This window comes from Rhinolophus sinicus, linkage group LG10 (genome assembly GCF_036562045.2).
Source record: "Rhinolophus sinicus isolate RSC01 linkage group LG10, ASM3656204v1, whole genome shotgun sequence".
Lineage (NCBI taxonomy): Eukaryota > Metazoa > Chordata > Mammalia > Chiroptera > Rhinolophidae > Rhinolophus > Rhinolophus sinicus.
In genome coordinates, this window is record NC_133759.1 from 61,961,911 (window position 1) to 61,978,036 (window position 16,126).

The 16,126-nt window shown below is 37.8% G+C and overlaps 1 protein-coding gene across 2 annotated transcripts in view; it reads right to left on the bottom strand.

Annotated features, from left to right (window-relative positions):
• Positions 1-16,126, bottom strand: part of TAFA4 (TAFA chemokine like family member 4) — a 202,286-nt gene that overhangs the window by 18,944 nt on the left and 167,216 nt on the right. For both annotated transcript variants that reach the window (XM_074313251.1, XM_019711725.2), the window contains exon 4: positions 4,185-4,340. In XM_074313251.1, the coding sequence (XP_074169352.1) occupies positions 4,185-4,340 (156 nt within the window). The remainder of the gene's footprint in view (positions 1-4,184; positions 4,341-16,126) is intronic.

Here is a 16,126-nt window from a genome sequence, read left to right on the forward strand (position 1 = left end):
GGATAAGTGTGTTCAAAGTGAGGGGTATATTCTGAAGGGGACTAATTGCATGCGTCTTTTACTGCAATATATTTTTATTTAATCATTCACTGTATTTTGTGATTACACCTTGTATATCCTAACTAAAGCCTAAACTACAACTTCCTATACCTCCTCAGTGATTTTGATCCAATAAACATTTATTGAACACCAATTGTTTGCCAGGCAATGTGCAGGGGTCACAGACATGAAAACAAAATCACAATCTCATTTTTCATGTCTGGGTAGTCTCTGGCCACAAATGGTGCTCTAAATTTATACGAGGTGTGACAATTAAGTTAGTGAACTTGTTGCACCAATGTTGGTCACCTTTTTTTTGATATCCGAGTGATTATTCATTATGAATTTGTATCAGCTGGACAAAGAGTTTACCAAGTTTACTATTTGGAAGTGCTGAAAAGGCTGCATGAAAAAGTTAGACCACCTGAACTTTTTGCCAACAATTCATGGCTCTTGCATCACGACAATGCACCAGCTCACACAGCACTGTCTGTAAGGGAATTTTTGCCAGTAAACAAATAACTGTATTGGAACACCCTCCCTACTCACCTGATCTGGCCTCTAATGACTTCTTTCTTTACCTGAAGCTAAAGAAAATATTGAAAAGGAGACATTTTGATGACATTCAGGACATCAACAGAAGGTACTACGATGACAGCTCTGATGGCCATTCCAGAAAAAGAGTTCAAAAATTGCTTTGAAGGGTGGACTAGGTACCGGCATCAGTGCATAGCTTCCCAAGGGGAGTACTTCGAAGGTGACCATAGTGATATTCAGCAATGAGGTATGTAGTACTTTTCCTAGGATGAATTCGCAAACTTAATTGTCAGACCGCAAAGCTATACTGTCCAAAAGACACTTCTAGTTACAAGTTCCCATTTAAACTTAAATGTGCACTAGTCACATCTCAAATGTTCAGTTCAAACTAGTCACATTTCAAATGCTCAACAGCCACATGTGGTTAGTCACTACAAACCGTACTGGACACACATGCATGATTACATATAGATACAGAATTATATGGAAATAACATTTGCATCATCATAGAAAGTTCTACTGTATAGACTCCTCAGATACCAAATAATTGGTCTCTATCACTTACTGATTCTACGACACTAAGGAAATCATGTAGCTAGCCTGTGAGTCTGCTGGTTTTCCATAGACACAACCAAATGCCCTTCAGTAGAGGAAAGGTTAAATAAATTATGGACTATCCATTCAATGGAAAACTTTAGGACAATTGAAAAACTAAGTTAGAGCAATGTGTACTAGATCTGGATCATAATATTGATAGGAATAAAGAAGGTAGGCTTAAGAAACACCCAATGTAATACCATTCATGTATAGCTCACGTTTATATTGAATCTATCACATTTTCTACAGACCTATCTTAAATATAGAAATATATAGAAAATATAGTTACCCCTAGGACGGTGGCCAAGGGGATTTTTGCCCAAATATAAAACAAGCTTGTTTAGGGTAAGGTATTAATATTTCCTTTACTAAGATAAAGATACTAATAATAGTATTTGCTACCCAATTCCATACTTTCCAGGTACCATAAAGGTACCTTGAATACTGTAAAACATGATTTAGATATCTAAGACTATATCCAAAGATTCTAGGCTAAACAGAGAGTATTTATATACTTTATGTCATGATTCTTAAGCTTCTATAGAAGTTTAACAATCTACAGAGGCAAGCAAAAATAGTTGTTACCTTTCAAAAACAATCTGATTAGGAAAGATGAATCAATTCTCTGCTGTGTTAAAACTCATTCATTCACCAGCCAATGAGGGCAGATGGAAATAAGAGACCCAGTTCCTGTCCTCAAGCAACTATAGAATAATGGGAAGGCACACATTCAATAAGTTTTTACAACAAATTGGGATCCGTGTTATGAACTAGAAATAGGAGGAGATACAAGAACATACAGGAGATTTGAAAGGAAAGTAGGGATTAAATAGACAAAATGTGTTGCAGGGAAGAAGGCAATGATTGAGGTAAAGGATACTGTAGGTGAAGTGAAGCGATAAAAGGAAATGGAAAGGACTCCAGGTGGGGTGGGGTAGAGTAGTTGAAAGAGAGAAGTGAAACAGAGTCAAATTAGGCAGGGCTTCATAAACCATAGTGGAAACTTTGGATTTTCTTTTAAAGACAGAAGCCACTGAAGTGTGGTTTCAAGAATGAGAGTGATCTAATCCGTTCTGTTTTTGTAGAAGCATCTTTCTTGCTACAAGATGGAAAATGGAACACTAGGAGTAGTAAGCTCAGCAAGATGTAATGTTGGCCCCCAGACTGTGGAGGTAACAGTGGGGTAGAGATAAGTGGAGTGAGTTGAGGGAGAACAAGGAGACAGAATGGGTATGATCTGGATTCAATTGATAGAGAAAATATATCCCAGCTGGGGGTATAGGAACTTAGCAAGTTTCTTTCAAATGCCTTTTTAAATATTAAAGATCTTTGTCTTTTCTACAGGTACACAATCCTTTACCTACAATCCCTAAATCCAAAAAGCTCTGAGAATGAAAAGGATTTCTGTACTATGGCAGCAAAATATGACTTGAATTAACATAAGGTTCTTCATCCTGCCTTATCCCATTCTGCATGAATATTCACATATCTCACTGTAGAAATATTAATATCTGTGATTATGGAGTACAGTTGGAGAATACATATGAGTGATTTTTGTTAGGTAATAGATGGGATATGCATTATGTTACCTTTATAAAATCTGACAAAATCTAAATTTAGCAACACATTTGGCCCCAAAGGTTTCTGATAAGGAATTGTACATTGGAAATTCTCCACTTACATTTCCAGCTTTAAAAGTGGCTGAGATTATGCCATATCACAACACCACTGATGATAATACATGATAATACAGCCCATAAATGTGTGCCTGTGTTTGTTTGGTAGGAGAGGTGGGCTGTGGGTAAGTTAGCTACTACTTTTGATAGTGCAGTAAGATCTGGAGTTAAGAGTGTGTGTGTGCGTGTGTGTGCGTGTGTTTTAACTTTCACCTTTAGACATCCATCAGGTAAGACTGGAAGTGTTTATTTCATTTTCAGGGAGGTTTTCTGTCACTACAGAGAAACTACTAGAAAGCTTAACCTCATCTATCTGTTCTCCTGGGGATTAATACTTGTTTCTAACAAGGCATCTGCTGGAAGAAGCCAGGGACATCAAAAGGAATCAATCCCAGGCCTCCGTCTATAACCATCAACATTCACTTTTTTTTTTTTAACCATTGGCATAGTACTCTGCCAGAAGATTTGGAGACAATGAATGAATGATACATGATCCCCAACTATTTTCAGAGAAGTTGCTTCAAAGAAAATGTTTTGTAAATGTTTGCTAAATAAACTAGAAATTAAGAGAATATTTGTCTATTACATTAAACATGAAGTAAGAAAACCAGGCTGAGTACAGAGTCTGATAGCAGGAAGAAGAAAGAGTCTAAGGAAGCAACTGCTTTGGTGGTGAGCTCTGGAGGGCCAGAAGAGATCAAAGCACATCTTCCTGGTTATCTGGTAATGAAACTCCCCACTGATAGCACTTTAAAAAAAAAAATATTAGTTTCAGGTGTACAAACCATGTAATTGGAGACATTTACACCCCTCACAAAGTGATAAGCCCTTTCCCCCAATCTACTACCCTCTGACATTCCATTGACTCTATTCCTTATGCTGTACTCCATATCCCGTGACCATATATACATATATATAGTTATAGTTGATATTCCATATTATTCAGCTTCAGGTTCATGTGTACAGCACAGTGGTCAGATATCTACACAGTCCATGAAGTCCTCTCCCTAATAAGCCCAGTGCCCATCTGATCCCCTACAAAATCTTTACATTACTGATTATGTTCCCCAAACTGTCTTTCATATCCCTATGGCAATACTGTGACTACTAATTTGTACTCTCTAATCCCTTTACATTCTTCCCCTCTTAAGAGACATCATTAATACCTTACTCATCATGAAATTGGTGAAGTTGTATTTATGGTCATTTTTGGAATGACACTGACCTAGAAGCAACCTAGTTTTCTGTGCATTGCAAAGACAGCAAAGTTGGAAGATCCTTGGTAGTTTCAGGTCCTTCTTCAATATTACAAGAACCTGACCAGAAAGGTCTTACCTTCAACACAAGAAGGCTGAGCCCGAGTTGTGCCAGCAACCTGCCCTGGGAAGCAAGAACACTTCACTGTTTGGGATCGCTCTTCTATACGGTTCTTGTTACAGCACCTGTGCACAGCAACCACTTCACAGGTCCCCTGTTTGATTTGGTGGTGACCTGGTAGGTAATGGGGGGAAAAAAACAGATCCAGTGCTGTTAGGAGGAAATGACATCACCAAGAACTTGAATGATGACTAATTTTGATGCCTACGTGAATGATGAATACATTTTCCAACTTCCTGTGCTTTGCTCATGAATCTTTGTAACTTTTCATTTTGATATAATTTCAAATTTATATAAAAGTGTCAAGAGGAAAGAGGTGGGGTCAAGATGGCAGAGTAGGAATATCCTTGGCTCCCCTCCTCCCTAAAACACGTCAAAATTACAACTAAATGTAAAGCAACTATCTCCAAGAACAACCTGAAGACTTGCAGAACGGATTCTCTACAACTGAGAATATAAAGAAAAGGCCACATTGAGATAAGTTAGGAGGCAGAGAACAGGGTTTCCACAATGAGGGGGGCAGATATCACAAACCCTGGAAGCCCCTTGAAGAGCGAGGCTTCTAAGACGCACCTCAGGCTCCTCAGGCTGGGGGACCTGCACCCAGAAGAGGAGGTTCTCATAACATCGGGTTGTGAGAACCAGCAAACTAAGGGGCCCTGGGAAAGTGAGAATCCTCCCTTAAAGGGCCTGTGCACAAACTCACTCACTCTGAGTCAAAGCATAGATACAGCAGTTTGAAATGCACCCGGGTCATACACGAAGAGATATACTGATGAATTTTAGGGTGTCTGTGGGGGATTTGGCAGGGCTCTCTCTGGGAATGGAGGCACTAACACATACCATTCTTCCCTTGTTTGCTTTGTTTGCTCTCCTTCTATCTAGCCAGCCAGTGCTGTAGGTGCCAGGTCTGACACCTTCCATTAAGCTGCTAACCCTGCCATCTACCCAGCATTCCCCTGAGGACGCACCCAGCCAAATCACCTTCCAAAGTGGTGCCCTGCCCACCTCCAGCAACCAGGGGTACCCATAAAATGGGCCCATCACCAGCACTGAGCTGATGGCCCTGACAGGCCTCCAAAGAACCACCCCATGCCATAGCACCTGGTTGGTGGCATGGGAGCACACCTAAAGTGGGTATGAGAGGCCAGACCACACACACCAACATACCCATAACAGTAGAGACCAGGCCTTACAGCCATCCACACCAGAGGATTGCCCTGTACACCAGCACACCAGAAGTAGTGGCTGCCAGGCCTTACAGCCAGCCAAGCCAGGGGCACCCTAACCCACCAGTGTGCCCACAGCAGTCCAGGCAAACAAGCTGGGGGCTAGCACCACCCAACAACATGACCTCAACAGTCACAGCCCAACCACAACAGAAGCATACACACAGTCCACACAACACACATTCTACATAAGACCACTCTTCCAATACTGTGCAATATAGCTGATCAACCAGGAATAGAGTCATAGACCAAATAAGGAGACAGAAGAATATTTTCCAAATTAAAATTAAGACAAAAACCCCAGGAAAAGAACTAAATGAAATGGATACAAGCAGTGTACCAGATACAGAATTCAAAGTAATGGTCATAAGGTTGCTCACCAGACTCATGAAAAGTATAGAAGAACACAGTAAGAACTTCAACAAAGAAATAAAAAATATTTCTAAAAATCAGAACTCAAGAATACAATAAATAAAATGAAAACTACACTAGAGAGAATCAATAGCAGATTAGATAATGAATAAAAACAGATCAGCGACATGGAAGACAAACTAGTGAAAATCAGCAAAACAAAAAAAAAGCTTTTTTTTTTTTTTTTTTTAAATGAATAGAGTTTAAGGGACCTCTGGACAACATCAGGCGTACTTACATTTGCATAATACAGTTCCAGGAAGAGAAGAGAGAAAAGACAGAAAATCTATTCAAAGAAATAATGGATGAAAACTTCCCTAACCTGGTGAAGGAGACAGATATCCAAGTCCAGGGAGCACATGGAACATCATTCAGGATAGATCACATACTACTCCACAAGACAAGTCTCAATTAATTTAAGAATAAAATCATATCAGGTATCTTCTCACACCACAATGGCATGAAATTAGAAACCAATTACAAAAAGAAAACTGGAAAAAAACACATAAACACGTGGAGGTTAAACAACATGCTACTTTAGGTTAACTTAATCAATAGGTTATCAAATAAATGAAAAAGGAAATCAAAACATATCTTGAGACAAATGAAAATGGAAACATAACATTCCAAAATCTACAGGACACAACAAAATCATTTTAAGATTGAAGTTCATAGCGATTGAGGCCAAGCTCAAGATATGAGAAAAAACTTAAGGGCCGATCTAAATTTATATCTACAGGAACTGGGGGGAGGGGAGGAGAAAAGAAACAAAGCCAAAGTTATTAGAAGGAAAAGGTAATAAAGATCAAACCAGAAATAAATATAATAGAGACTTAAAAAATAATAGAAAGATAAATGGGAGACGTCATCAAAATGGCAGCGTGAGGTGAGCCTCCGTAAAGCTCCACTGGAATTTACAACTAATCGAACAATAATAACTCCACAAAGGACTCCCTGCACAGCAGACAGGCAAGACGAACAGGCCCACTACTGAATTCACCTCCAGGTGGGCGAATAGCGTGAGCGGGGGAGGAGGAAAGGGAGAAGTGCAGAGACGGAGCAGCGCGGGCGCAGGACGCAGACCTAGCTCACTGCTCCGAGTTCGCTGCTTCCCGGAACTACTGCACCTGAGGGAGAGGGAAGAACTCGGACTGCTAGGGCTACGCTTATGGCCCACAGGGCTGAGGGGGCAGCATAAAACACAGATGACCACAACGCTCACGGCAGAGACCTCGGAGAAAAGACTGAGGGAAGAAGGCTGAAAACGGTGGTTTAAGCCCTCACTGCCGAGCAGAGAACGGAGCCTTAGGCACTGAGACCAGCCGCCCCCTCCCTACCCTCCCAGAGCTCGCCCCACCCCCACCTGCCTGGTGCTAGAAGCGAAACAGTAGCAGTGTCAGAGCAAAAGAACAGAATATTTGCTGTTCTGAGAACTGTGGACCACAGACACAAATTTGCAGCCAAACTAGTTCTGGCAAAGGGGAGGGAGCTGTGGAAGCAGGACCCGCTGTGGTGGTGGTCGTTGCCATTGCTCTGGGCCACCTCTCACAACTCACCCCGCCCCTGGCCCCACCTATCTGGGCGCATCCCTGCAGGAGTAAACAGAACTGCTGAAACTTATGGGCTCTGAATCTGGTGCAGGAAGAGTTTTGGAACATCAAAAGCTCTCCGCATACCCACACGGACACTGCACCCTGTGACCCAGGCGAACTATTAACAGAGGAGAAGCCCGTCTCCAGGGAATCCCCCCATGGTGTGAGAAGCTGGAATAGTGCAGAGAAAACATAGCACTACCGTGTGAGAGAGGGGAAAAAAAGGCTGCAGTTGGAGAGAAAATAAAACATTCTACCAACAAGTGCTGGAAAACAAAAGAAAGACTTCTTCCTATCAACCTGTTGCAGAAGCCACTCCTGTAGATGTCTAGGAAGAAAAATAATAAATCAGTAATAGCCATGAATAACCAAGGCAACAAGACAGCTCAGAAAGAAAGTGAAAAGTCTCCAGAAAAGTAACTTAAAGATATGGAAATATGTGACTTAAATGACAGAGAATTCAAGATTGCAGTTCTGAAAAAACTCAACGAGATGCAAAAAAAAAACCACAGAAAGGCTGTTTAATGAACTCAGAAACACAATCAAAGAACAAAATGAGCATTTTATGAAACAGATTGAAATTTCAAAAAAGAAGCAAATAGAATTTCTGGAGATTAAAAACTCAATAGAAGAAATTAAGAATGAAATAACCAGCTTTGGTAGTAGGGTTGACCAGATGGAGGAAAGAATCAGTGACATCGAAGATAGAAACTTGGAAATTACACAGATGGAAGAAGAAAGAGACTTGAGACTTAAAAGAAATGAAAGAACTCTACAAGAATGTTCTGACTCCATCAGAAAGAGCAATATAAGAATAATGGGCATACCAGAAGGAGAAGAAAGAGAGTAGGGAACAGAGAATATATTCAAACAAATTGTCGATGAGAACTTCCCAAACTTGTGGACAGAACTGGATCCTCGAATACAAGAAGAAAATAGAACACCTCATTACCTCAATCCCAACAGGCCTTCTCCAAGGCACATTGTATTGAAGCTGTCTAAAATCAACGACAAAGAAAGAATCCTCAAGGCAGCCAGGGAAAAGAAGACGGTAACCTACAAAGGAAAGCCCATTAGATTATCATCAGATTTTTCAGCAGCAGCTCTACAAGCCAGGAGGGAGTGGAACCAAATATTCAAACTATTGAAAGAGAGAAATCATGAGCCAAGAATAATATATCCAGCAAAGATATCCTTTAGATATGAAAGAGAAATCCAGACATTCAGAAGCTGAGGGAATTTTCTAATACATGACCTGCACTACAAGAAATACTACAGGAAGCTATTGGACCACCATCAACAGGGGCAATTAGTGGCAACCAAAACATAAAAAGGGGGAGAGTAAAGGCCTGAACCAGAATATGGGAATGGAGAAAGTAAGCGTGCTGAAGAAAATGGAATACTCTAAATATCAAACTTTCTTTTTCATAAACTTAATGGTAACCACTCAAAAAAAAAATCCAGAACTGAAATATATACTGTAATAAAACAAGAAAGAGAGGGAAACATCATAGAATACCACCACACAGAAATAATAGACAACAACAAAATGTAAAGAAACGATGGAGACACAGCCTTAACAGAAAACTAAAGATAGAATGACAGGAAATCCTCACATATCAATAATCACCCTAAATGTAAATGGACTGAACTCACCAATAAAAAGGCACAGAGTAGCAGATTGGATCAAAAAACTAAACCCAACCATATGCTGTCTCCAAGAGACACATCTCAGCTACAAGGACAAGCATAGACTCAAAGTGAAAGAGTGGAAACTGACACTCCAAGCAAATGGTACCCAGAGAATATCAGGTGTAGCCATAATGATATCAGATGAAACAGATTTCAGGGTGAAAAAGGTAACAAGAGACAAAGATGGACGTTTCATGATGGTAAAGGTGATTAAACAACAAGAAGACATAACAGTCATCAATATTTATGCCCCAATCAGGGAGTACCGAAATATACCAAGCAACTACTAACAGAACTAAAGGGAGAAATTGACCAAAGCATAATTATTCTAGGGAACCTAAATACATCATTGATAGCTATGGATAGATCATCCAAACAGAAAATAAATAACGAAATAGCAGCCCTAAAGGATACATTAGATGAAATGAACAGAATTGACACATATAGAGCACTTCATCCTAAAACATCAGACTATACATTCTTTTCTAGTGTACATGGAGCATTCTCAAGGATAGACCATATGTTGGGACATAAAAGCCTCAGCAAATTTAAGAAGATTGAAATCATACCAAGCATGTTCTTTGATCACAAGGTTTTGAAATTGGATATCAACTGCAAAAAGAAAGGAGGAAAAAACACAAATACATGGAGATTAACCAACATACTTTTAAAAAATGACTAGGTCACAGAAGAAATTAGAGGAGATTCAAAAGATACATCAAAACAAATGACAATGAAAATACATCCTATCAAAATTTTTGGAAGGCAGCGAAAGCAGTTTTAAGAGGGAAATTTGTATCATTACAAGCCTATCTCAAGAAACAAGAAAAATCCCAAATAAATAACCTCATATTACACCTTGAAGAACTAGAAAAAGAACAAGTGAAACCCAAGGTCAGCAGAAGAAAGGAAATAACAAAAATCACATCAGAACTAAATGAAATAGAGAACAAAAAGACAATAGAAAAAGTTAATGTGACAAAGAGCTGGTTCTTTGAAAAGATTAACAAAATTGACAAACCCTTGGCTAGACTCACTAAGATAAAAAGAGAGAAGACACTAATTAACAAAATCACGAATGAAAAAGGGGAAGTTATCACGGACACAACAGAAATACAAAGGATCATCCAAGAGTACTATGAAGGACTATATGCCACCAAATTCAATAACCTAGTTATTGAATGGACAAGTTCTTAGAAACATATAGCCTTCCAAGGCTGAACCATGAAGAACTGGAAAATCTAAATGGACCAATCACCAGTAACTAAATTGAATCAGTCATCCAAAACCTTCCCAAAAGCAAAAGTCCGGGACCAGATGGCTTCACTAGTGAATTCTACCAAACCTTCAAAGAGGACCTAATACCTATCCTGTTCAAACTCTACCAATAAATTGAAGAAGAGACAGTACTCCCTAACTCATTTTATGACGCCAACATTACCCTGATACCAAAACCTGGTGAGGACAACACAAAAAAGAAAACTACAGACCAATATCTCTGATGAATTCAGATGCAAAAATCCTCAAAAAAATTCTAGCAAATCGAATACAACAATGCATTAAAAAGATTATTCATCACGACCAAGTGGGGTTCATCCCCAGGGCACAATCCATCAATGTGATACATCCATCAATGTGATACATCACATAAACAAAATAAAGGACAAAAATCATATGATTATATCAATTGATGCAGAAAAAGCATTTGACAAGATACAACATCCATTTATTAAAACACTTAATAAAATAAGTATAGAAGGAAAATACCTTAACATAATAAAGGCCATATATAACAAGCCCTCAGCTAATCTCATAGTAATGGTGAAAAACTGAAGCCCTTTGCTCTACATTCAGGAACACGACAGGGTTGTCCCCTATCACCTCTGCTTTTCAACATAGTGTTGGAAGTCCTTGCCAGAGCAGTCAGGCAAGAGAAATAAATAAAAGGCATGTAAATTGGGAATAAAGAAGTTATATTATCACTCTTTGCAGATGACATGATGCTATATATAGAAAACCCTAAAGACTCCACCGAAAAGCTATTAGAAACAATCAACGAATACAGTAAAGTTGCTGGCTACAAAATCAACGTACAAAAGTCCATTGCATTCCTATATACTAACAATGAAATCTCAGAAAAACAAATACGAAAAACAATTCCTTTTGCAATTGCAGCAAAAAGAATAAAATACCTAGGAATAAACATAACCAAGGATGTGAAAGACCTATATGCTGAAAACTGTAAGACATTTTTGAAAGAAATTGAAGAAGACACAAAGAAATGGAAAAACATTCTGTGCTCGTGGATTGGAAGAATCAACATCGTTAAAATGGCCATGTTACCCAAAGCAATATACAGATTTAATGCACTCCCCATCAAAATCCCAATGGCATTTTTTAAAGAAATAGAACAAAAAATCATCAGATTTGTTTGGAACCACAAAATACCCCGAATAGCCAAAGCAATCTTAAGAAAAAAGAACAATACTGGAGGTATCACACTCCCTGACTTTAGCTGGTACTACAGGGCTACAATAATCAAAACAGCATGGTATTGGCAGAAAAACAGACACATAGACCAATGGAATAGAATTGAAATAAAACCACATAAATATGGACAGATAATTGTTGACAAAGAAGCTAAAAACATACAATGGAGGAAAGACAGCCCCTTCAATAAATGGTGCTGGGAGAATTGGATGGCCACGTGCAAAAGCATGAAACTGTACTGCTATCTGTCACCATGTACCAAAATTAATTCAAAATGGATCAAAGACTTAAGCATAAGACCTGACACAATAAACTGCATAGAAGAAAACATAGGTACTAAACTTATGGACCTTGGGTTCAGAGAGCATTTTATGAATTTGACTCCAAAGGCAATGGAAGTAAAAGCTAAAATCAACCAATGGGACTATATGAAACTTAAAAGCTTCTGCACAGCAAAAGAAACCATCGACAAAATAAAGAGGCCACAATCTGAATGGGAGAAGATTTTTGCAAACAGTGCCTCCGATAAAGGGCTAATATCCAACGTATACAAGGAACTCATGCAACTCAACAACAAAAAAACAAACGACCCAATTGAAAAATGGGCAGAGGACCTGAAGAGACATTTCTCCAAAGAGGACATACAAATGGCAAATAGACATATGAAAAAATGCTCAACATCACTAATCATCAGCGAAATGCAAATCAAAACCACAATGAGATATCACCTCACCCCAGTTAGAATGGCTATCATCAACAAGATAAATAGTAACAAGTGTTGTAGAGGCTGTGGAGAAAAAGGAACCCTCATACACTGTTGGTGGGAATGCAGACTGGTGCAGCCGCTATGGAAGGCAGTGTGGAGGTTCCTCAAAAAATTACAAATAGAATTGCCATATGACCCAGCAATCCCTCTCCTGGGTATCTACCCAAAAAATCTGAAAACATGTATACATAAAGACACGTGTGCTCCAATGTTCATTTCAGCTTTGTTTATGGTGGCCAAGACATGGAAACAACCAAAATATCCTTTGGTAGATGAATGGATAAAGAAGTTGTGGTATATATGCACAATGGAATACTATTCGGCGGTAAGAAAAGATGATATAGGAACATTTGTGGCAAAGTGGATGGATCTTGAGAGTATAATGTTGAGCGAAATACGTCAGACAGCAAAAGCAGAAAACCATATGATTTCACTGATATGTAGTATATAAACCAAAAACAACAAAAGAACAAGACAAACACATGAGAAACAAAAACTCATAGACACAGACAATAGTTTTGTCATTAACTTAGGGTAAGGGGGTGGAAGGTGGGAGATGAGGGTAAGGGGGATCAAATATATGGTGATGGAAGGAGAACTGACTCTGGGTGGTGAACACACAATGGGATTTACAGATGATGTAATACAGAATTGTACACCTGAAATCTATGTAATTTTACTAACAATTGTCACCCCAATAAATTTTTAAAAAAAGGAAGATAAATGGAAATCAGAGCTGGTTTTTCAAAAGGATAAACCAAATTGATACACTTTTAGCCAGATTCATAAAGAAAAAGAGAGGGCTTTAATAAATAAAATGGGAAATGAAAGAGGGCAAGTTTCAACTAACACCAGAGAAATACAAGGAATCCTAAGAGATTACTACAAATAATTATGCTGTCACTATTTGCAGGTGACATGATACTATATATAGGAAATCCTAAGACTCCACCAAAAACTATTAGAACTAATAAATGAATTCAGTGAACTTGCAGGATACAAAAAAATATATACAGAAATCAACTGTGTGTATATACACTAATCACAAACCATCAAAAAGCGCAATCAAGGAAAGAAATCCGATTTTCAACTGCATCAAAAATAATAAAATACCTAGGAATAAATTTAACCAAGGAAGTAAAAGACCTATACTCTGAAAACGATAGGCACTGATGAAAGAAATTGAAGACAACACAAATAAATGGAAGGCTACACCATGCTCATCAAAAGAATCAATATGTTGTTAAATGTCCAAAGCAATCCACAGAATCAATGTAGTCCCTATCAAAATACCAATGGCATTCTTCTCACAACTAGAACAAATAATCCTAAAATTTATATTTAAAATAGCCAAAACAATCTTGAAAAAAAACAACAAAGTTGGAGGTGTCATACTCAGTGATTTCAAACTATACTACAAAGCTATAGTAACCAATACAGCATGGTACTAGCATAAAAGCAGACACACATATCAATGGAACAGGATAGAGAGCCTACAAAAAAGCTCACGCCTATATGGTCAATTAATCTATGACAAAGGAGGAAAGAATATACAATGGGGTAAAGACAGTCTCTTCAATATATGGTGTTGGGAAAACTAAACGGCTATATGCAAAAGAATGAAAATGGATCACTTTCTTACACCATATACAAGAATAATCTCAAAATGGATTAAAGACTTAAGTATAAAACCTGAAACCATAAAACTCCTAGAAGAAAACATAGGTGGTAAACTCTTAGACATCGATCTTCGCAGTATTTTTGTGGCTATGTTTCCCCTGGCAAGGACAACGAAAAAATAAACAAATGGGATCATATCAAACTAAAAATCATTTGCAGAGCAAAGAAAACCATAAACAAAATGAAAAGGCAACCCACTGAGTGGGATAAGATATTTGCAATTGACACATCCAACAAGGGGTTAGTATTCAAAATGTATTAAAGAACTCATACAACTCAGCATCAAAAACCAATCTGATTTAAAAATGGACAGAGAATCTGAATAAACATTTTTCCAAAGAAGACATACAGATGGCCAACCGGCACATGAAAAAATGCTCAACATCATTAATCATAAGTGAAATGCAAATCAAAACCACAGTAATATATCACCTCGCACCTGTCAGATTGGCTATTATTAAATAAATAAATAAATAAATAAATAAATAAATAAATAAATAACAAGTGTTGGTGAGGATATGTAGAAAAGGGAACCTTCATGAACTGTTGATGGTATTGCAAGTTCATACAGCCACTATGGAAAATGGTATAGAGTTCCTCAAAAAATTAAAAATAGAACTACCTTATGACCCAGCAATTCCACTTCTGTGCAGTTATTCAAAGAAAAAAAAAACACTAATTCAAAAAGATATATGCACCCCTATGTTCACTGCCACATTATTTATAATATCCAAGATACAGAAGCAACCTAAATGTCCACAGATAGATGAATGTATAAAGATGTGGTGTGTGTGCGTGTGTGTGTAAACACACACACGCACACACACACACACACACACACACGGACTATTACTCAGCCATAAGAAATAATTAAATCTTGCCATTTGTATCAACATGGATGGATCTAGAGGATATTACGATAAGTGAAATAATCATGCAGAGAAAGACAAACACCATGTTATCTCACTTGTGGAATCACAAAACAAAATAATCAAAACAGAAACAGACTCATAGACATAGAGAACAATCTGACAGTTGACAGAGGGGAAGGGGTTGGGAGGAAGAGGAAGAAACATGAAGGGGAATAAAAGGTACAAATTTCCTGTTATAAAATCAGTAAGTCACAGGAATGTAATACATTATAGGGAATATAGTCAATACTACCTACTTGTAGGTAGGGTGTCAGATGCTTAATACTCATCGCGATCACTTCATTTGGTATATAAATGATGAATAACCATGTTGTATACCTGAAACTAATGTAATATTGTATATTAACTATATTTTAATGTTTAAAAATCTAAAAGAAAGAATTAACAGTGAGGAAGGTGGGACTTCAGTGATCATTTCACTGTGTATTTTTCACGTTTGTTTGATTTTCTTTTTTATTTTTACAGTCCCTATGTGTTATTTTTCATATAAAAACAATAAAGCTATTTTTGAACATTTTTAAAAAGGTGTCAGGAACAGTACAAAAAACTTTTATGAACCTGTGGTAGAAAGAAATTCAATCCCCAAGACATTCAACCCCTGGTTATGTTATGTTACTTACATGGCACAGAAAATTTTACAGATGTAATTAAGATTACTAATTGGTTGATTTTAAGAAGGAGAAATTGGTATTGAGCTAAGTGAAATACGTCAGAGAAAGACAAATAACATATAGTTTCACTTATATGTGGAACCTAAAGAATAGAAGAAACAAACAAAACAGAAAAAAACTCAGATACAGAGAACAAATTTTGTGGTCACCAGCTAGGAGAGAGTTGGGGGGCTGGGTGGAAAAGGTGAAGGGATTAAGAAGCACAATTGCAAGTTATAAAAACAGTTACAGGGATGTAAAATACAGCATAGGGAATATAGTCAATAATATCATAATAAATATGTATGGTGACAAGTAGGTGCTAGACTTATCAGGGTGATCAATTTGTAAAGTATGCAAATGTCTAATCATTATGTTGTACACTGGAAACTAATATAATGCATATTATATTGTATGTCAACTGTAATTGAAAAATAATGTTTTAAATGGGTAAAGAA